This window comes from Camelus dromedarius, chromosome 14 (assembly GCF_036321535.1).
Source record: "Camelus dromedarius isolate mCamDro1 chromosome 14, mCamDro1.pat, whole genome shotgun sequence".
In the NCBI taxonomy this organism is placed as follows: domain Eukaryota; kingdom Metazoa; phylum Chordata; class Mammalia; order Artiodactyla; family Camelidae; genus Camelus; species Camelus dromedarius.
This window is the reverse complement of record NC_087449.1, coordinates 45,627,501-45,645,923: the sequence shown is the minus strand read 5'-3', so window position 1 is coordinate 45,645,923 and position 18,423 is coordinate 45,627,501. Positions and strand designations below refer to the sequence as shown.

Here is an 18,423-nt window from a genome sequence, read left to right as displayed (position 1 = left end):
GGTAGAGTATGTGCTTAGCATCCATGAGGTCCTGGGTTTAATCCCCAGTACCTCCATTAAAAAATAATAATAAATAAATAAATAAACCTAATTAGTCCCCCAAAATTGTTTAAAACAAATAAAAAGAAATTTTAAAAAGATATGAATAAAAACAGGAAAAAAAGTTATGAGTTCATATCCTTCTGTTTCATTTTTTTTTCACATTTAAAAGAATTTCTTGCTTCATTGTCTACATCTCTGGGATCATTTTTAATCCATGAGAATGCGGAATGGATAGTTAGGTTCTTTAAGTCTGAAGAGAGAGAGCAGCCAACTGAAGAATATTAAAACTAGACACATACCGACTATGGACATTATCTTCCTCTTTATAATGTTCACACGAGAAGTGGCAGCTTCATCTAAGAGCACCATTCCCAGGGTAATGGACATATGAAACAGAGAAACGATGTACATTTCTGCCACGAACTGAGAGAAACTCACTCCATGAATATAATGGGTATGTCCTGTGTGAGGATTGCTTTGAGCATATGGGGCTCCTTTTATATAAGTCCACATTTGACCAGAAGTCATCAAGATCACAAAACACAGAACTAAAATGGCCCATAAATTTTTGCTTAAAATAAATTTCCTATTCCATTTCAATACATACACAATTCCACCAATGAGAGCCAAAGATACCCCTAACTTGAAGAGATAGTAATTATGTGCATGCTCTCTGACTTTGATGTTGACCATCCTTTTCTGGGTTCTCTCAGCTACCCATGCAGACATTTGCTGCACTGTGATACCCCTTTCTTCCAAATGATAAATGTCATCTGGTGTAAATGTCCTTTTAGCAGAAAAGTGGAGGAAACATGGAATTGACATCAACTGGAGCATTTTAAAGATCTCAGGGCTTTCCTCAAAATCCACCATAGCAAAAAATACCTTGTTGCCGAATGCATTGGAGAATTGCCAGGAATTTGCCAAGATCTGAAATTCTTCAGCAGCAGGTTGGCATATTACACATGAGCTAAACTGGAGAGTAGTAAACATCACAATAACAGAGTAGTTTCGTGGTGTTTCTAATACAAAATGACTGAATGTGGCATCATTCATTTTTATCACTCTGTTTTTCTTGGTCCAAGTCATCAGCTGTCTGGTCTTCTCTGCCAGTATCTTCTTCCGTCGGTCAGGATGTGCAGGAACTGCAGGAGTCGTGAACATCAAGGCCACCACTACAGTCAGAGATACCCACCAAAGCCACCACCATTCTGCCATATTTGTTTACTTCTTTCTGTTATGTTTCCAAATATCTATGCCAAAATTGGATCATTCCTTCTGGCAATTAACTTGTCAAGGGCCTCTTTTTTTTTAATCTTCTTTAGTCCTAGTAAAAGAGCTTTATCACAAGTTCCCATGCATGTCTGGCTTATGAGCCATGTATTAGAGTTTAGAAAATATTCTGTGGGGAAAAAAAAATGTGATCAAAGAAGTCTGGGAAACGTTCCAGCCTCTATATCCTCCACAAGCACCTCAAACTTCTCTAAAGCCAACCTCATCCTCCCCTTGCCTACCAAGCCATAGGTTTTCTGCCTCTCTGCCCTCTGTGAAGGATAACCGCATCCCATCAATCACTGAGGTTCTAAGACTGGGGACTCTTCTTGGATTCCCCTCTTGGCCTCATCCATCAAACCTGAACTTAGCCACTGGGGCAGACTGCCTGGGTTTGTATCCAGGCTCTACCACTTAGTTATGTGACCCCGGGCACGTTCCTCACTTCTCTGTGCCTCAGTTTCCTCGCCTGTAGCACAGTCGTAATAACACCCTCCTCCTAGGATCTTTTTGCACAGCCTTCCGAGGGGGAGCGGGTCGGCACGCTGGGGATAGCATCCCTGCCTTCCTCTTGATGTCTAGCACCACCACTAGAGGCAGTGCGGAGGCGTAACTGGGAGAACGTAGACCAGGGGATCAGACACCTCCGGCTTTTCATCCCTGACAGTCTCTTAATTAACCGACGAAAATGGGGATAATGCCTACTTCACCTATTAGCTGTGTACATTAACTGTTAACATTTCCCAAGGCCTACAATGGTACTAGCGAGGTTGAATTTTTCCCCCTTCCTTTTAAATAAACGGTTGGATTTTGAGCACTACTTCTAATACCTCAGTTAACCTCTCCCAGGGACGTGCCCTCTCCAAATACGATGATCATTCCTTCTATATCGTCAAGCAGATGATGAAATTGTTGGGAAAGACAGGATCAAAGGAATGTGCATAAATAAAGTTAAATATATACACATTTTTGGAACGGTACCTGCTGTGAAATGAGCCTGAGCAAGAGATTAGTTACGCACGGCCGTATTTTTTTTTTTTTTTTTTTTTTGCCCTGTCGATGCGTAACTCTTACCAAAATAAAAAAGTTTAACTTGTAAATGAAGTGAACGCGATATCCTGATGCCCTCCTCCTCCCGCGCCTCCACCAGCAGTCCCAGCCCCGCCGCGGGCCCTTTCCTACCCCGAAGGCGTCTGGCCCCGCCGCAGCCCGGCGGTTGCCAAGCTAAACAGGCGGGCGGTGGAGACCTGCGCGCGGACGAGTGGGTGCCTAGCAACCGGGGGCGCTCAACAGAAGAGAGGGGGAGGCGAGGCGGAAGTGCGGGCCAGCAAGGAGGTGAGGGGACCAGGGGAGGGAGGGGGTCTCATACCCAGGGCCCAGCTCCCTCCCTCTCCCTTCTCTTCGCCGGGGTATTAATTTAAACCAAAGATGATTATCCTAGGAAGGGAAGGGAAGGGAGGGATTCGGCTGGGAACTAGACAAACCCCAGCTCCTCCCACTGGGGCCCCTCACACACCCGCTCTTTCTCCTCCAACAAAGGGCAGAGGGAGGGAATGTAATGACCAGATGGGGAGGGGACCAGGCCGCCCACACCCTACCCCACCCGCAATTCCCTAGTGCCAATTCATAGCCCCTGCGAATATAGCCCGTCCTCTCTGGCTGGAGAACAGGGCTTCTCTTAGATCCCCTGGGGTCCTAAGCCCAAAGTTGGAGCAGAGAAAGAAAGTTCCACAAGACTTGGTTGCTGGAAGTAGGGGTGGAAAACTAGATTAAGGGCTATTTTTCCTGCTACCCCTCTCCCTCTGCCACCCCACCAAGCACTTGGCAACACACACACACACACAGCCCAAGGGACTCCATTATCCCCTTCCACCTGCTCCAGGACCTGTAGTGTCCAGCAGTTTGTGTCTGTGGATGATGGGCGGGCGGGAGGAGACAGTTAATGCCTCACACAAAGTTGAGTGTAGGGGGAGTTATTCCCAAGCTTCCTGCAGAGAGGGGCTTGGAGCAAAATGGGAAGGAGCACATCCTTTGGAGGGGCTTTGAACCAGGAGAGGCTCTCATGAGTGGTCTCCTGCAGCATGGTTTGCTATCTCCAGCAGAGGGGAGTGCCTTGGAACAGGCCTGAGGTCTCTGACCCCTTGGCTCCTGCACCATGGCCACGCTGAGCGTCAAGCCCAGTCAACGCTTCCGGTTGCCAGACTGGCACACCAACAGCTACCTGTTGTCCACCAATGCAGAGCAGCAGCGAGATGCCTCACACCAGATCCGCCAGGAGGCCCGAGTCCTCCGCAACGAGACAAACAACCAGGTTCGGAGTCGGAGCCCAGTGGATGGGAAAGGGATAGCCCCCAACTCCCGACACCCTCTTTATCTGTCTCTGTCTCTTCCAGACCATTTGGGATGAACATGACAATAGGACTCGATTGGCAGAGAGAATTGATACTGTCAACCGATGGAAGGAGATGCTGGATAAGTGTCTGACGGATTTAGATGCTGAGATCGACACCCTGACACAGGCATGGAGCCAGGGCAGGGTGCCAGGAGACTCTGCTGCAAGGACCTCCCCTCCCTCCCCACTTCTGGAACAGGGAAACCTTGATGGGGGTATTTGGTGGCATGTCCATCTGAGTCCCTCAGTGGCCCCTCTGCTAAAGTGGGGATGAAAACTACTTTCCAGCCAATGGCCCCACCAGCCTCCTGTGCCCTTTCTTTTCTAGATGAAAGAGTCAGCAGAGCAAAACCTGCAGGCCAAGAACCTGCCTCTGGATGTGGCAATTGAGTGCCTGACCCTGCGGGACAGTCGGCGTGACATTGATGTGGTGAAGGACCCCGCAGAGGAAGAGCTGCACAAAGAGGTGGAGATCATTGAAGCCACCAAGAAGGCCTTGCAAGAGAAGATCAGCCAGGCCTTTGAGAAGCTCTGGTAAGGGAGAGACGTGTCATTCTCACGTTCACCGGCCCTTGAAGTCTGTATCTTGATGTGGAATGCATGTACCGTGGATAACGAGTCACTGGCTCTCAGGCTACCTTCTGCCCCTGCTGCCCGTGGCAGAAACCACTCACTAATTGGAACACCTTTTCTACCTCCTGGACATGGTCTCAGAATACTTTTCATGACCCTGCTCTAGGCAGCCATTGTCAATTGACTGGGAGCACAAAGAAGGAAGCCCATTTGCCACCACCCCTGACTTGCTGGGAGTGTAAGCCTTCTGAGTATAGCCACATGCGTGTGCCCCATGGGATGTACAAGCACTTGGGTGCCAAAATTTTGTCTGTGGGAGCTCATCCAGCTGTGTCCGTCTTTGTTTCAGCTACAGCAGTAGCTCCATTGTCACCCCAGCCTTCCCATCCCCATCACTCGTTGTCCCTTCAGTGCAATGCGGGCTGCATTCCAGGGCCTTGGAGAGATGGTTCCTGGATCGAGTCTGTTCCTTCCCCAGCCTCCTACAGGAAGTCCGACAGCAGCTCAACTCTGACCATCGGGGCAAAATGGAGACATTGGACATTGACAAAGGCTGCCTCTCTCTCAACCTCAAATCTCCAAACATCTCCCTGAAGATTAATCCCACACGTGTCCCCAGTGGGTAAGAAGAGTGTTTCACTCATTCTTTCTTCCTCCCCGCAGAAGCCATACTCTTAATGACCCCAGTATTTCCTGCCACCTGCAGCTCTTCCACACTCCAGCAGTGGGATGACTTCAGTCAGTTCAACAAGAACCGGGCAGAAGCTGAGATGAAAGGAGCCGTAGAGCTGAGGGAGGCCATCGCCCTAACTATTGCTGAGGTGACTGAACACTCCCCCTACCCCGATCTTCCCAGGCTAAGGGATGGCCCCAGCATGCACTCAAGTCCTTATCAGCCATGTGGCACCCCCCCCCACCTGATCCACATCCTCAGATGGCCAGAGCTCATACCCTCCCCTTGCCCATCCTACTTTCTGTCCTTCAGACCAACAACGAACTTGAAGCCCAGAGAGTTGCAACGGAATTTGCCTTCAGGAAGCGGCTGCGGGAGATGGAGAAAGTGTACAGTGAGCTCAAGTGGCAAGAAAAGAATGTGAGCCGTCTCCATTTGGTCTCCTGGGGCCTGGGCTTCCTGTGCTGGGATGAGGAGCCTGGTCCCGGCCAGGAAGCCCTGGGGACTGGGTACACCAGGTGGAGACAAGTCACTCTGTCCCTGCAGACCTTGGAGGAGATCGCAGAGCTGCAGGAGGACATCCGGCACCTGGAGGAGGATCTGCGCAGAAAGTTACTGAACCTGAAGCTATGCCACACCCGGCTAGAGACCAGGACCTACCGTCCCAATGTGGAACTCTGCCGGGACCAGGTGTGCGGGCATCCCAGTGGAGCACTGAGCCTCTGCTAAGGTTTCCTCGGGATGCCTCACTCCCTGATGGAGCAGGGGTGCTGGTGTGGGGCAGTGCCCAGGCCCGTGGGCAGAAGGAGAGTGTGCCTGACCTGGGACTCCCAACTTGCCCCTCTGCCTCTAGGCACAGTACGGCCTCACTGACGAGGTTCACCAGTTAGAGACCACCATTGCCGCCCTGAAGCAGAAGCTGGCGCAAGCGCAGTAGGTTTGGAGAGTGGGCAGGATGGGTGGGGAGACGCCTCCCACCACTGGGGTCTCTTGCTGCCTGTTGGCTTCCCCGCTGTCTTCCTGACTCAAGGCAGGTGAGCTCGGCCCTGACCTCCCAGCCTTACGCCAGGGTGGTGGGATATTAATTCTCTCCAGGGATGCTCTGGACGCCCTGTACAAGCATCTGGCCCGGCTGCAGGCTGACATTGCCTGCAAGGCCAACTCCATGCTGTTGGACACTAAGTGCATGGACACCCGTCGGAAGCTGACTGTGCCTGCTGAGAAGTTTGTGCCGGAGGTGGACACTTTCACCCGCACCACAAACCGCACCCTGAGTCCACTCAAAACCTGCCAACTGGAGCTAACCTAGGGAGGGGGCTGAGGGAGGAGGGGAAGGCTGGTGGGAAATGAGAGAGGGAGAGGGGCTGAGGGGATGAATCTAATAAAGGTCGGGGTTCTCAGTCCAGAGGTTCTCTGCTACCCTTGCATGCAGTCAGCAGGGAGAGGGCTCTTGGCCCTCTGCTCTTGGAGGAGCAAAGATGAGGAACATCACCCCTCAAGCTCTATGTTCCAAATCCCATGCCTTCCCTTCTCTCTCCTCAGGGAGCCCCTCTCTGGGCTAGGCCAGTACCCCTGGGCTCTAGCGGCGTGACCTCTAACCACTTCTGTTTCTTGCCCACTTTTTTGATGCCTAGGGGAGGCGCAGAGGGGTCTGGGGTGAACGTGGGAGGACTGAGGTGCCAGGGCACAGAGCGACACATCATTAAGGCAGGCCGCGGAGGGCAGTGACCTGAAGGTCTTGGAGAACCATTAGTGGCCGTCCCTCACAGCTGTGACACCGTTTACAGGTGGGGGATATGCGGGCTAAAAACAAGCCAAACCCAATCGCACCTGGGCTGCGGGACCGCCCCTAGTCACCCGCGCGGCAGCTGCGACTCCGGGCCGCGGGGCGGCGCTGTGGGGCCGGCTGAGAGGCGCCGTGGGGCGCACGCCGGCCAGACCGGAAGTGGCGGCGGGTCCGCGCGGATGGCGGCGGCGGCGGCGGCAATGACCGCGGCGGCCTGCGGAGGGGCTGGGGCAGCCCGCTCCCTCTCGCGCTTCCGAGGCTGCCTGGCGGGCGCTCTGCTCGGGGACTGCGTGGGCGCCATCTACGAAGCGCGCGACACCGTCGACCTGACGTCAGTCCTGCGTCAAGTCCAGGACCTGGAGCCGGACCCCGGCTCGCCCGCCAGTGCGGGGACAGGTGGGCGGGGCCGGGTGCACAAGGGCACTGGAGGGGGCTGGGGCCCCACGAGGGACTCGGGGAGGGAGGGGACCGCAGCCGAGAGGGGCCAGATCTGCACGACCAGCGGGCACCTCGGACTCAGCTTATCTAAATCCGAGCCCGGTCTTCACACCTCTCGCCCCGAAGGTTCGCCAGCTCGGAGCGTGGCCACACTATCCTCCCAGCCGTGCAAGCCACGCCTAGATTTCGCCTAGTGCCGTACTTAACATCTCTGTAGATTTTACCGGTATCACCTGGTTCTCCTGAATCATCGCGCCACGCAGCTGGGAGTGCGCTTCTCAAAACATAGCTCTGATCGCGGCCTTCGCCGCATGAATCTGCAGGGATTTTCCATTACCCTTAGGACACAGCCAAACTCCTAAACGTGCTCTCCGTGGACGGCCCTCGCCTGCGTCTCCAGTTTCATCTTACAGCACCGTCGGCCGTGCTTTCTGCGCTGAGATTGCTCTCGCATCATGCCTCCCTAACCCAGGCCTTCACATGTGCTGCCGCCCCTTTGCCTGAAAAGCTCTTTCCCGTCCGCTTCTCCCTCCCCTTGTTCGGGCAACACATCACCCAGATCTCACCTCAGTATCACAGCTGAGGTCAAGCATGTAGAATAGTAAGGAAAAGGAGCCATATTCAGAACCCTGTAGGAGGAAAAGGAGCTAGAGAAGGAAACCGCTGGGTAAGAGGAGAATCAGGGGAGATGGGTGTCAACAAAACTCAAGAAATTAAAGATGAAGACACTGGTTACTGGCGTGGGGCTACAGAGAGGCCAAGTAGGGGGAGGTCTAGAATTAGAAAAGTATTTTCAGTAGGTTGAAGCCTGGAAGTTAGATTTCAGTGGGTTTAGGAAGAAGTGGAAAAGGAGAAAATAGAGTATGGTTTGGAATGAAGGGAAGGAGAGAGATGAACTGTGGTTGAGGTGAAGACAAGATGGAGGAACAGTTTACAATTTCATTTTCAGTCTGATGTTAAGACAAGGGGAAAACAGTTTAGGTTGAGGTTTTAGGACAGTTTGAGTGCAAGGGCAGAAAACCCAACTCAGAATGGCCTGAGTAAAAAGAGAATGCATTGGCTGATGTCACTGAGAAATCCAGCGGTAGATCTTGCTTTTAAGCAGAGCTAAATCAAGCCGTCTCCTCAAGACTCAGTTCCTCTCCTTGTTCAGATCTGCATTCTTCTGGAGGAACTTCACTCCGTCAGACTCTTCCCATGAGGAGGCCCCCAGCAGCTCTCAGCTCAGTAACTCCAGCAGAGGAAGTTTCTCTTTGCAGTAGCCCCAGCAGAGGTCTCCGATTGAGTCTCACTGGCCTGGCTCAGGTCACCCGTCCATTCCTGAACCAGGGAATGGGGTATGCTGTTTGGCTAGACTAGAGGTGGAGCTGACTCCATGCCCTAATCACCTGGACTGGGAATGGGAGCGAAGTGGTTCCCTGGGGAAGAGCAGAGTGCAGGGACCAAGCGAAGGGAGAACAGGTGAGACAGGAGAGGAGAAAAAGGAAGGGCAAGGGCCCAGGGAACTGGGCTGGGGGTGGACTGCAGGAGAGACTCAGTCCCTTTGAGGGGAGACTGGAGAGTACAGCCTTGGATAAGGTCCTGTTAGCCTCTCTTCCCAGTGAAGTAGGGGGTGGGGACCTCCTGAGAGTGAAAAGGGAGGGGAAGGTGGGCCGAAAGTAGATCTGTCAAGACTGGAGGTGGAGTGATAGCAGAAGGGAGTGGAAGGTTTTCCTACAGAAATCAGCAGGATGTGGTGACTGACTCACAATAAAAAACTGCTGAAAATCCCAAGGCTTAGAGCCCAGGAACCTGGATGGGAATGAGAGGCTGACTTAAGGCCTTCTAGAAGTAGTAGATAAAAGGAATGAGCAGAAAGCCAAAGCTACCACCTTCAAGCCCTAAAGCTTGATCTCCGGTCCCCCGCCCTGTCCCTGCAGAAGCGTTGTGCTACACAGACGACACAGCCATGGCCAGGGCGCTGGTGCAGTCCCTGCTGGCCAAGGAGGCCTTCGACGAGGTGGACATGGCTCACAGGTGAGGGGCGTGGTCCTGGAGTGAGGCAGACCAGGTGGGCAGAGTTACTGCACCCCTTGACCAGAGCAGTGATTTCTGTTCATGCCGGGTCCCACACCCTCGGCAGGACACTCTCTAGGGCTGCTGCAGCTTTCCAAGCCAGAAGCGACAGTGTCGCTGGCACAGAGTCCTTCAGTCCCCAGACCAGCCGGGTTCTTCCCTCCCAACCCTGACAGGCATCTTTTAAAGTCTGTCTTATCCCCTTCTCTCCCCTAGGTTCGCTCAGGAGTACAGGAAAGACCCTGACCGAGGTTATGGTGCTGGAGTGATCACTGTCTTCAAGAAGCTCCTGAGCCCCAAGTGCCGTGATGTCTTTGAGCCTGCCCGGGCCCAGTTTAATGGGAAAGGCTCCTATGGCAACGGGGGCGCCATGCGGGTAGCTGGCATCTCCCTGGCCTATAGCAGCGTCCAAGATGTGCAGAAGGTAGTCCGGGCAGGCTGGCTTCTGGGCGCTTCCCTCCCTCCCTCTGCAGCTTGGGTTTGGTGACAGCAGGTCTTTGCCTCCATTGCCTTTGCCCTAGTTTGCCCGGCTCTCGGCCCAGCTGACACATGCCTCCTCCCTGGGTTACAACGGTGCCATCCTGCAGGCCCTGGCTGTGCACCTGGCTTTGCAGGGTGAGTCGTCCAGTGATCACTTCCTTGAACAACTCCTGGGCCACATGGAAGAGCTGGAGAGTGATGCCCAGTCCGTGTCGGATGCCAGGGAGTGAGTATGTGGGATGGAGGCAGGCTGGAAGGGTGTTCGTGAGTGTGCATGCTGGAGGGGTGACATTGTCTCAAGCTGAAGCCTTCCTTCTGTAATTGCAGACCCCAAGGAGGGGTGGGAAGAAGCCCTTGGCCTTGGCTGTGCTTCAGGGCTCTCTGGGTCCCAAAGAACAAAACAGCTGGCTCACACCTAGGCCTTCCCACTACTTGCCAGGCACCTGTCCCTGGTGTTTGCCTGCTCACATCCCGCCTCGCCCTGCCTCACAGCCTTTCCTCCTGCCTTCCATCTCCTCCCTGCCGGCTCTGACTTCCCTGAAATCTCACCCCTGACGCACAGGTTGGGCATGGAGGAGCGTCCATACTCCAGCCGACTGAAGAAGATTGGAGAGCTTCTAGAGCAGGACTCAGTGACCAGAGAGGAGGTGGTGTCCGAGCTGGGTGGGTAGCATCCCCTCCATCATCATTCAGGGTCAGACTTAGGCTCAGGGGTGGGAGGGCTGCCTGGAGTCGCACTTTCGCCAGAGCTGCCTTGACACCAGAGCCGTGATCTATAGGGTCCTTGGCAGGCTGTGAGCATAGCACCTTCTTGCTCAAAGGCCACGGCACCACTCAGCCTTATGGATCAAGGTCCCCAGAAATTGCAGCTGACTGCTAGTTTTTACAGCTAATGGTGATAACTGATGTTTATTTATACAGCACTTTTACTGTGTTCTGGGCACTATGCAGAATGCTTTACCTGTATGGTCTCATTTCACCCTCATACCAGCCCTGTGAGAGTTCCTAACTGTATTCACTCTTGCACAAGCAATTGAACCCAAGATACAGGAATCACACAGCAAGTAGGTAGCAGAGCCAGGATTTGAACGCAGGCAGTCTAACCCCAGAGCCTGTGATCTTAATCACAGCCTAACTTGAAGCTGAGAGTGGCAAGGGGTGGGAAGCCCCTTGGGGCACAGTTGGGGTGGGTGGTGGGTGGTCAAGACCCCATAGTCTGACTTCCCCACAGGGAACGGCATTGCTGCCTTTGACTCTGTGCCCACCGCCATCTACTGCTTCCTGCGCTGCATGGAGCCTGATCCTGAGATCCCCTCAGCCTTCAATAGCCTCCAGAGGACTCTCATCTATTCCATCTCACTTGGTGGGGACACGGACACCATTGCCACCATGGCTGGGGCCATTGCTGGCGCCTACTATGGGATGGAACAGGTGCCAGAGAGCTGGCAGCAAAGCTGTGAGGGCTACGAGGAGACAGACATCTTGGCCCAGAGCCTGCACCGGGTCTTCCAGTAGAGTCTGTGAGGCCACAGCTACTGGGGCTCCGCCAGGTCCAGCAGGACAACTTACAGCCCAGATTGGAGACTCTGGGCTTCCTCAGGCTTGGCTCCTGCCTGGGTCTTCCTGCAGTGTGGGCGGAGTGCACCACTGGGACTCAGGTCCCTTTTGGGGAGGTCACTGGAACAGCAGGAGAGGGACCAGTGCCTCCTGGCACTGGGTTCCTGGCTCCTGCAGAGCCTCGGGCATTCCTGGGGCCTCAGTCAAACCTGAGGGACCAGGGGAGGTTTTATTTTGGAGGGGTACTTGTGGCGTTTTCCTTTATTATCTAGGATATGGGATTTGGGGAGGTGGAAGTGGTCTGCAGTAGCATCATTTCTTCTTGTTGAGATTTAGCCAATTTGCCAGGAAGCCTGTCTTTGACTGGGTGGGGCCCTCGAGCACAGAGTTTGTATGGATCGAGGAGATGGGCACACGAATCTAGCTGATCTAGATACACACCTGGCCCTTGGCTGTCATGGGTCTTGTTAACAGCTTCCAGAGGAAATCACAGAGCAATAAACAGTCTTTGGTAAATCCCACCACTGTTTCCTCTGTTTCTCCTCTGCCCTGAATGGATTCTTCCCCGTCTTCTGTGCCTAGTGCTTCTCTGTCTGGGCCTCACTCCTGGGAGCTAGGGACCCAGGGTGGTAAGCTGCTGGGTTGTGGAGGCAAATTGCTCCAGTTCTTCCAGCCAGCTGTGTTGTTCGGGCAGGAAGGACAGAGCGGGCATGGTCTGGTGCTTTTCCCTGTTGGAGGTCTCTCAGAGTGGCTCAGGCAGTGAGTGGGAGGAAAAAGCCAGATTCTCCGACGCTCAGAGCCTGACTTCTCCATCCATTGTTCCCCAGGTAGGGCCCAGGCCCATGGGCCAAGAAACGGAGCCCTGTAGGAGGCTGCAGAGGGCACCTTCTATCACCGGACTGCCGACCTCTGGTCGAAGAGGGTGCATCATCTCAGGTGAAGGCTGTGCCTCAGTCTACCTCTCGGGCCCCAGTCAAAGGCCTTGGCCTGCATACCATCCGTTTTGAAGAAAGGAAAGTTGAAACGGAGGACGCTTCCCCTCAAACTTGAGGAATATTCTAGTCCCAGTAGAGACGCACGCTCAGCTCTGCAGCTAGCCTGAGGTTTCAGGACTGTTGGGCCTGCTTTCAGCCAGGGTGGGGTTCTTCCAGGCTGGGGCAAACCACAGGACTTTTCAGGGCATGGACTGGCCTCAGGTCTGCCGTCCCCACCCCCAGAGGCAGGGACAGATCCCTCGTTGCCTAGTGTGGTGAGCTGTGGGGCAGGAGCTCTCTCCCAGAACAGCTCCCCCTGCCCTGCCTTCGGCCCTGGGCCTGGCACTAACACCGCCCACAGGAGCAGATTCCTCATTTCATTCATAATTTGTATCAGATGTTGAAACTTGGCCCGTGGGCTCCTGAGCCTGCTGTCATGCTCCACTACCCCTGAGAGCTTGCAGGAATGTTCCATCCCCCCCAGCTCCAGCCACTGCCTTTCTTTGGTTTCTTAAAATGCCACTTGGTGCAGAGCCTCGGCAGCTTCGGAGAATCAAGCACTTCTGAATCAGTGGTGACAGAAGCCCTGGCTGGGGAGCTGGGGAGGTATGCAGGCTCCTTGAGTAGAGGGGGCAGAGCAAGAGCCCCAGGGAAGCTCCCTGGCGCCTTATGAGATCCAGAGGCTTGAGACACCTCTGCCTCAAGGCCAGTTTCAGCACAGCGCTGTTTATACAACAGGTTTTATTGAGATTGCGTCAATACAGTCAATACCATTTTTCTTTTAAAAAGAAGTCCCATTTTCTTTGATTCCCAAGTGCATTTTTCCCGATTCTTCTGTGACACAGGGCACATAATAGGTATGTAGAGAACTAAGCTTCCTATACCAGGTTAGACATGAAATTACTAATGGAAAACATTTAAACCTTAATCTTTAAAAAAAAAATGAGGAATCAATATAAAAATACCCAAGGTAAGTGTAGTTCTCATTGTTAAAACCCAGCATCATTTATCAAAACGAGTCAGTTAAGTGGACACCTGAACTAAACCCCATAAACATTTCAGAAACACCCACCTCTCCCCAGAGGCTTCAGGAATGATATTTAGCAGAAGCTCAGTTCTATGAAACAGATCTTTTTTTTTTTTTTTTTTTTTTTTGGCTCCTTGTAACCCTCCTTAGGGCTCTAGGCTCCCACCGGGAGCTGACGAATTTCCGCTCATCGGAACTCTTGCTTATCAGGTCAGGTAGTGGTGGCTCTGACCCGGGAAGGAGGCTGAGCAGATGGTCCCCACGAGGTAAGGTTTGAGACTTAGTTCTCGTAGATGCTGATGAGTAAGAAACCCGCCAGGAACCCCAGCCAAAACCTGTTAAAGTGCCAGTTGGACAGATTGGGGTTTTCATTTCTCTTTTTGAAAGTTAAAGCCAGCAGTCAAATGGCCTGCTTTTTGGAGAAGTTTTGGGTGGGGAGGAGGCCTGGCGAGGGGCCCAAGGGAGCCACAGTGTGACAAGTCAGAGGTTGGGGGTCAGCCTTCATTCCCAACACTGGCAGGCTGCCATTGGCTAGAACCGGAGCAGGGCAGCAAGAGCACGTGGTCTGGCCCAGGTGCACGCTTGGTCCAAACCTCAGTGGTATCCACTCGACTTGAACTAGGGGCTGAGGGGACAGGAGGAGGTCCTGCCTGTTTCCTGCCGAGGGAGCTCTGATTGCAGAAGATGGCAGAAACATGCAGAATGAATTCACTCCAAAGGGGCCTGTTGGCACCCTTTTTCTCAGGGCCTCAGCCTCCCAGGCCCTGATCCTGCCTAAAACAGGAAATTGGAACCAGAGAGTGGAAGGAGAGGAAGCCCCCACAGGTTAACCCCTCTAGTTGACACATAACCACCACATGGTTCTTATTAAGGACAAGCAGGCAGTTGCCTTCTTCATCCCCGAGCTCGTGTGCACCTTGTTCTGAGGGCAAATAAGAAGCTGTCTACCTTAGGGATACTGGAGTTGAGGGGTGGCAAGGATCTCTTACAATCTTGTCTGAAAAAAATCAGCCCTCCCCCAGCAGGTGAAAGGAGAAAAAGGGAGGCATACTCTTGGTCGCTTATTGCCCATCCTGCCTCCTGTGCGCCTGTGGCTGTCCTGAGGAACCTGGGCGGCTGCCCTCGTACTGAACAGAGCCAGAGCTGGTGGGGGCAGCCTGGGAGATAGAGGCGCACTTGAGGAGCTGCCATCCTGCCCGACCCCCGTCTTTACCCCTCAAACTGCCATTTCCCATGAAATGAAATGAAATGAAATGAAAGCAATGAAAGGGGGTCGGCCCTTCTCAGGAGCCTGCAGGAGGGGCCATGCACCTGTACCTGCCATGGACAAGCCTGACACCACTGCGCCACTGCTGGGGTTGCAGTCCTGGCAGGGTGTCCACACTGGCCACCTCTGTGGCCCCCCTCATCTCCCTTTCCCCTGGAGAGAAACTAAAACTCTCCCAGGGGACCCACTGTCTTATGCTGGAGGTCCCGGGGGAGCTGGAAGAGCCCCAGCCAAGTAGTGAGAGATGGGCCACGCCCCATTTCCCATGCAGGTGCCATCAGAGGGCCAGCAGAAAGGGCAGGGCTTGGGAATATGTCTCCCCAGGGCGATGGATGGGGGAATTCACTCCCCTCTCAGCTCTGATTCACAGAGAAGCAGCATCCTTCACCGCCCAGCAGAGCCCAGGATTCACGGGGGCAGGGATCTCTGCCAGCTGGGACGGGTGCCCTAGGGCCCTGTCTGCAGGTCAGGCAGGGCTGGAATTGGGGCACAACCCCAAAACTGCACAGACACTTGGGGGAGAAGAACTCAGGCCAGCTTCTTCCAGAAACAACCTCAGCCAAGGAGGGAAACACCCAGTCAGTCTCCTCAGGCCAAGGCCACGGCCGCCTCTGTTCCCGCCTCTGTTCAGCCTTTGGTTTTTTCCTTTAAGTGGAGGTTCTTTGTAAGTGAGAAGGTCTCTCTACCACTAAAGAGGACGAGGCCAGGGCAGCAGGGGCCCCCGCGGGTTATGTGGGGCACAGCAAGAATCCTGAAAAGGAGGAGTGGATGTACTCGGTGGAGTAGAGGCCGTTGGCCTGGTCCGAGGGCATCTGCACCCAGACCTGGTCGTTGGGCCGTAACTGGAGCACGGCCCCGCCAGATGCCTGGTCCAGGTAACCCTTCTTGTACTCGTCGTAGGTGTAGGTGGCTGGCACGTTGTTCTTGTATAGGGCCACCCACACATTGGTGCCCTTGACGTGCACGTGGTAAGCAAAGTAGTAGACCCCGCCCACAGGGCAGGTGAAGATGCCGGTGGCCGGGTTGTAGCCACTGTGGCCATTGTAGAGAGTCCGGTCAAACTTAACGGGCATGCCCGAGGCGGGGAAGGGTGAGGTGAGCACAGCGGTGAAGGCGGGCGTGGCGTGGGCCGACAGCTCGCCCAGCCCAAACTGTGGCTTGACTCCCTTGCCCAGCACAGCTCCCTCCACGCCACCGTTGGGCAGGTGCAAGCCAGCGATGCCAGTCTCATCAAAGGCCCCAGGGGCGCCAGGGGGGCCAGGAGGCCCGGGAGGCCCAGGAGGGCCCGTGAGTCCTGGGGAACCAGGGACCCCAGGGGGGCCTATAGGCCCGGCCATGCCAGGTTCCCCCACTTTCCCCTCTCCAGGGGGCCCTGGCAGGCCTGGTTCACCCTTCATGCCTGGCAGGCCCTGGGGCCCGATAGGGCCAGATGGGCCCTGGAGTCCTGGGATTCCTGAAGGCCCCCTCAAGCCAGGCTGCCCAGGGAGCCCCAAGTCACCCTTCTGCCCCAGGGCTCCTGCCACCCCTGGTCCTCCAGGGCGGCCCGTGAAGCCTGGCTCACCTTTGGGTCCAGTCGGTCCAGGGGGTCCATGGGCCCCTGGGAGCCCTCTCTCTCCTGGGATCCCAGGTTTCCCAGCCAGGCCACTAGGACCCTGGTCACCCCGAATGCCGGGCACTCCTGGGGGTCCTCCAGGCCCTGCTTCTCCCTTAGGCCCAGGGGGTCCACGTCTTCCAGGGAGCCCTGCAGACCCTGGAAGTCCAGGGGGGCCCCCAAGGCCCTGTGGGCCCTGCTCCCCTGGCTCCCCATCCTCACCTGGCTCACCCCTGTCCCCCAAGAGCCCTGGAACCCCAGCTGGGCCCCTGTCCCCCTTGGGACCTGGCAACCCTGGCATCCCATAGCCAGTAGGGCCTATCAGGCCAGGGGGGCCCCGGGTTCCTGGTTCCCCTTTGGCCCCTGCTGGGCCCTGAGGGCCTGGCATCCCTACTGACCCTGGTACCCCTATACCATCCACCCCGGGGGGCCCTTTTGGGCCCAAAGCCCCTGGCTCCCCCCTGGGTCCTGGTACCCCGGGAGGCCCAGATTCACCCTTATCTCCAGGGACCCCAGGAAGCCCATCCAAACCTGGTTTTCCCAAGCCAGCTGGACCAGGGAGACCAGGGGGCCCGGGGGCACCCCCCTGCCCTGGGGCTCCAGGCAGCCCTGGCTGGCCCACTCCATTTTCCCCCTTGAGGCCTCTATCACCTGGGGGCCCAGGCTCTCCCTGGGGCCCAGGCTCCCCCCCAAATCCTGGGGGACCTGGAACCCCCTGGGGGCCTGGTTTTCCAGGGACAGCAATGCCTGAGGGCCCAGGTAGGCCAGGGGGCCCTGGGGGTCCCCGGAGGCCCTGGTCCCCTCGTATCCCTGGCTCCCCACGAAGCCCTGGCTGCCCTGGTGGTCCAATCTTGCCCGGGAGCCCTGGGGGACCAGCCTTGCCCATTCGGGAGAAGCCAGGGGGGCCAGCAGGGCCAGGCTGCCCATGTAGCCCAGGTTTTCCAGTGCCTGGTTTTCCTGGGAAGCCAGGAGGGCCAGGAGGGCCCCGAGGACCAGGCTTCCCAGGGGGGCCGGGCTCTCCTTTCAGGTCCATCGGCAGCAACGGGAGAGGCATTTCTGAGAGAAAGAGAAGAGGCAGTCAGCGGCCTGGACAGTGGGGACAGGGGACCCGTCTTCCCACTCCCCACATCAGCATAGAGAGCAATATGAGACAACAAGGTTCTGTACCCGCTCATGACACCCACGCCCTGGTCTCCCCCTCCCTGCTCTCAAGGAAAATGGAATTTAGAGGAGGTCCAGGGACCACCTTGGGTGCTAAGAGCCCTGGGTATCCACACCCAGGGCTCTTAGCACCCAACCTATCCAGGCTGGGCCTTCCCCAAGAACTCATCCCTGCACGACTGGGGGTGGACTGGCCACCAGGTGGCACCAGCAGCCCTCCCTAGAGCCAGTCGGATCTCGCCACCCCCTGCCCCGCCCCGAGCGCCCCCTCCTGTCAACTTCACCACATACCTTCCCCCCAACACATCCCACCTAAAGACCACTTCGGCCAGCCAGCCGTCCCCCGCTTCCAGGCCCTCTTGGGGTGGGAGGCCATGGACCAGGATCAAGAAGAAAGTGGGATGGGGTGGTCTTTAGTGGGGACTGAGGGGCTATGGGAGGTAGGGGGGGTGTGCCTGGGAAGAGCTGGTGGAGGTCGGGAGGCAGGGAGTTGGGAGTCAGAGCTGTCCCAGACTGAGGGGTGGGGAGACACTCACCCAGGTACTGGCCCTTGCCCTCGCGGAAGGGCGGCCCCACGGGTCCTTTGTGCATGGGCTGCACGTACTGCACCGGCGCGTAGCCCGCTGCCCCGGCGGCCCCTCCGCTGGCGGCCGTCCTCGGCCCACACCCCAGCACCAGTAGCAGCAGCAACAGAGGTGGCGGCAGCGAAGACAGGGGCGTCAGAGCCCCCCGCATGGCGTCCAAAGACGTGCTGCAAAGAGGAACAAGAGAGGCCGTCAAGCCAGCCCATGGGGTGGTTTGGCACCAGGCCCAGCGAGTCACAAAAAGATCAGAATTTAGACATTAGTCACAAGAAATTCTCAAAGTCCCAAGAGTCTATAGAAGTTACTAACCTCTCCTAACCCTGCCCATAGCTCTCCACTGCCCCGGAGTGTGTCCCTTCCCCGGGGGCCCCTGCCAGGGACAACAGCCTCCCCTAAACCGTTCACTTTGCAGCCAGATGCCATTCCAGAGCACCTCTAACCTTCACACAGCCCTGCCAAAAACCCTTTGATGAGCACACCTGCTACCTGTGCTGGGCTGGCTCTCTGCCCGAGACAGGGCTAAGCTCTCTAGAGATGGGAGCTCACTTAAT

General features: G+C 55.7%; 4 protein-coding genes across 5 annotated transcripts; 2 read left to right on the top strand and 2 right to left on the bottom strand.

The window, feature by feature from the left end:
- Window positions 1–249: 249 nt before the first annotated feature.
- LOC135322814 (magnesium transporter protein 1-like) lies at window positions 250–1,260 on the bottom strand. Its single transcript, XM_064493319.1, has one exon. It carries the CDS (start codon window positions 1,258–1,260, stop codon window positions 250–252), a length of 1,011 nt encoding a protein of 336 aa, XP_064349389.1.
- Window positions 1,261–2,588: 1,328 nt separating this feature from the next.
- On the top strand, window positions 2,589–6,278 carry TEKT2 (tektin 2). Of its 2 annotated transcripts, none has more exons than XM_010977541.3 (10): window positions 2,589–2,649; window positions 3,417–3,625; window positions 3,708–3,833; window positions 4,035–4,240; window positions 4,758–4,901; window positions 4,986–5,100; window positions 5,265–5,372; window positions 5,499–5,642; window positions 5,806–5,885; window positions 6,048–6,278. In XM_010977541.3, the coding sequence occupies exons 2-10, from the start codon at window positions 3,470–3,472 to the stop codon at window positions 6,259–6,261; spliced, it is 1,293 nt and encodes a 430-aa protein (XP_010975843.1). In that variant the 5' UTR covers window positions 2,589–2,649; window positions 3,417–3,469; the 3' UTR covers window positions 6,262–6,278. The 2 variants fall into 2 exon arrangements, with proteins under 2 accessions (XP_010975843.1, XP_031320595.1); XM_031464735.2 differs by having other exon boundaries at window positions 2,620–2,649; window positions 3,414–3,625.
- Window positions 6,279–6,906: 628 nt separating this feature from the next.
- On the top strand, window positions 6,907–11,789 carry ADPRS (ADP-ribosylserine hydrolase). The gene is made up of 6 exons (XM_031464736.2): window positions 6,907–7,134; window positions 9,096–9,192; window positions 9,448–9,655; window positions 9,753–9,937; window positions 10,274–10,374; window positions 10,943–11,789. Exons 1-6 carry the CDS (start codon window positions 6,918–6,920, stop codon window positions 11,224–11,226), a joined length of 1,092 nt encoding a protein of 363 aa, XP_031320596.1. The 5' UTR covers window positions 6,907–6,917; the 3' UTR covers window positions 11,227–11,789.
- Window positions 11,790–12,983: 1,194 nt separating this feature from the next.
- Window positions 12,984–18,091, bottom strand: COL8A2 (collagen type VIII alpha 2 chain). Its single transcript, XM_010977539.3, has 2 exons — window positions 17,825–18,091; window positions 12,984–17,183 (listed from the first exon to the last, which is right to left on the bottom strand). The coding sequence occupies exons 1-2, from the start codon at window positions 18,021–18,023 to the stop codon at window positions 15,265–15,267; spliced, it is 2,118 nt and encodes a 705-aa protein (XP_010975841.1). The 5' UTR covers window positions 18,024–18,091; the 3' UTR covers window positions 12,984–15,264.
- Between the last annotated feature and the right edge of the window lie 332 nt (window positions 18,092–18,423).

Excerpts from the sequence above, each read along its gene's own strand:
- LOC135322814 (XM_064493319.1), bottom strand. The coding sequence starts at position 1,260 with ATGGCAGAATGGTGGTGGCTTTGGTGGGTATCTCTGACTGTAGTGGTG.
- TEKT2 (XM_010977541.3), top strand. The coding sequence starts at position 3,470 with ATGGCCACGCTGAGCGTCAAGCCCAGTCAACGCTTCCGGTTGCCAGAC. Across the intron at positions 3,834-4,034 it reads AGATCGACACCCTGACACAG|ATGAAAGAGTCAGCAGAGCA; the intron begins GCATGGAGCCAG and ends TTTCTTTTCTAG. Across the intron at positions 5,101-5,264 it reads TCGCCCTAACTATTGCTGAG|ACCAACAACGAACTTGAAGC; the intron begins GTGACTGAACAC and ends TCTGTCCTTCAG.
- ADPRS (XM_031464736.2), top strand. The coding sequence starts at position 6,918 with ATGGCGGCGGCGGCGGCGGCAATGACCGCGGCGGCCTGCGGAGGGGCT. Across the intron at positions 7,135-9,095 it reads GCCCGCCAGTGCGGGGACAG|AAGCGTTGTGCTACACAGAC; the intron begins GTGGGCGGGGCC and ends CTGTCCCTGCAG. Across the intron at positions 9,193-9,447 it reads GAGGTGGACATGGCTCACAG|GTTCGCTCAGGAGTACAGGA; the intron begins GTGAGGGGCGTG and ends TCTCTCCCCTAG.
- COL8A2 (XM_010977539.3), bottom strand. The coding sequence starts at position 18,023 with ATGCGGGGGGCTCTGACGCCCCTGTCTTCGCTGCCGCCACCTCTGTTG. Across the intron at positions 17,184-17,824 it reads GGGCAAGGGCCAGTACCTGG|AAATGCCTCTCCCGTTGCTG; the intron begins GTGAGTGTCTCC and ends TCTTTCTCTCAG.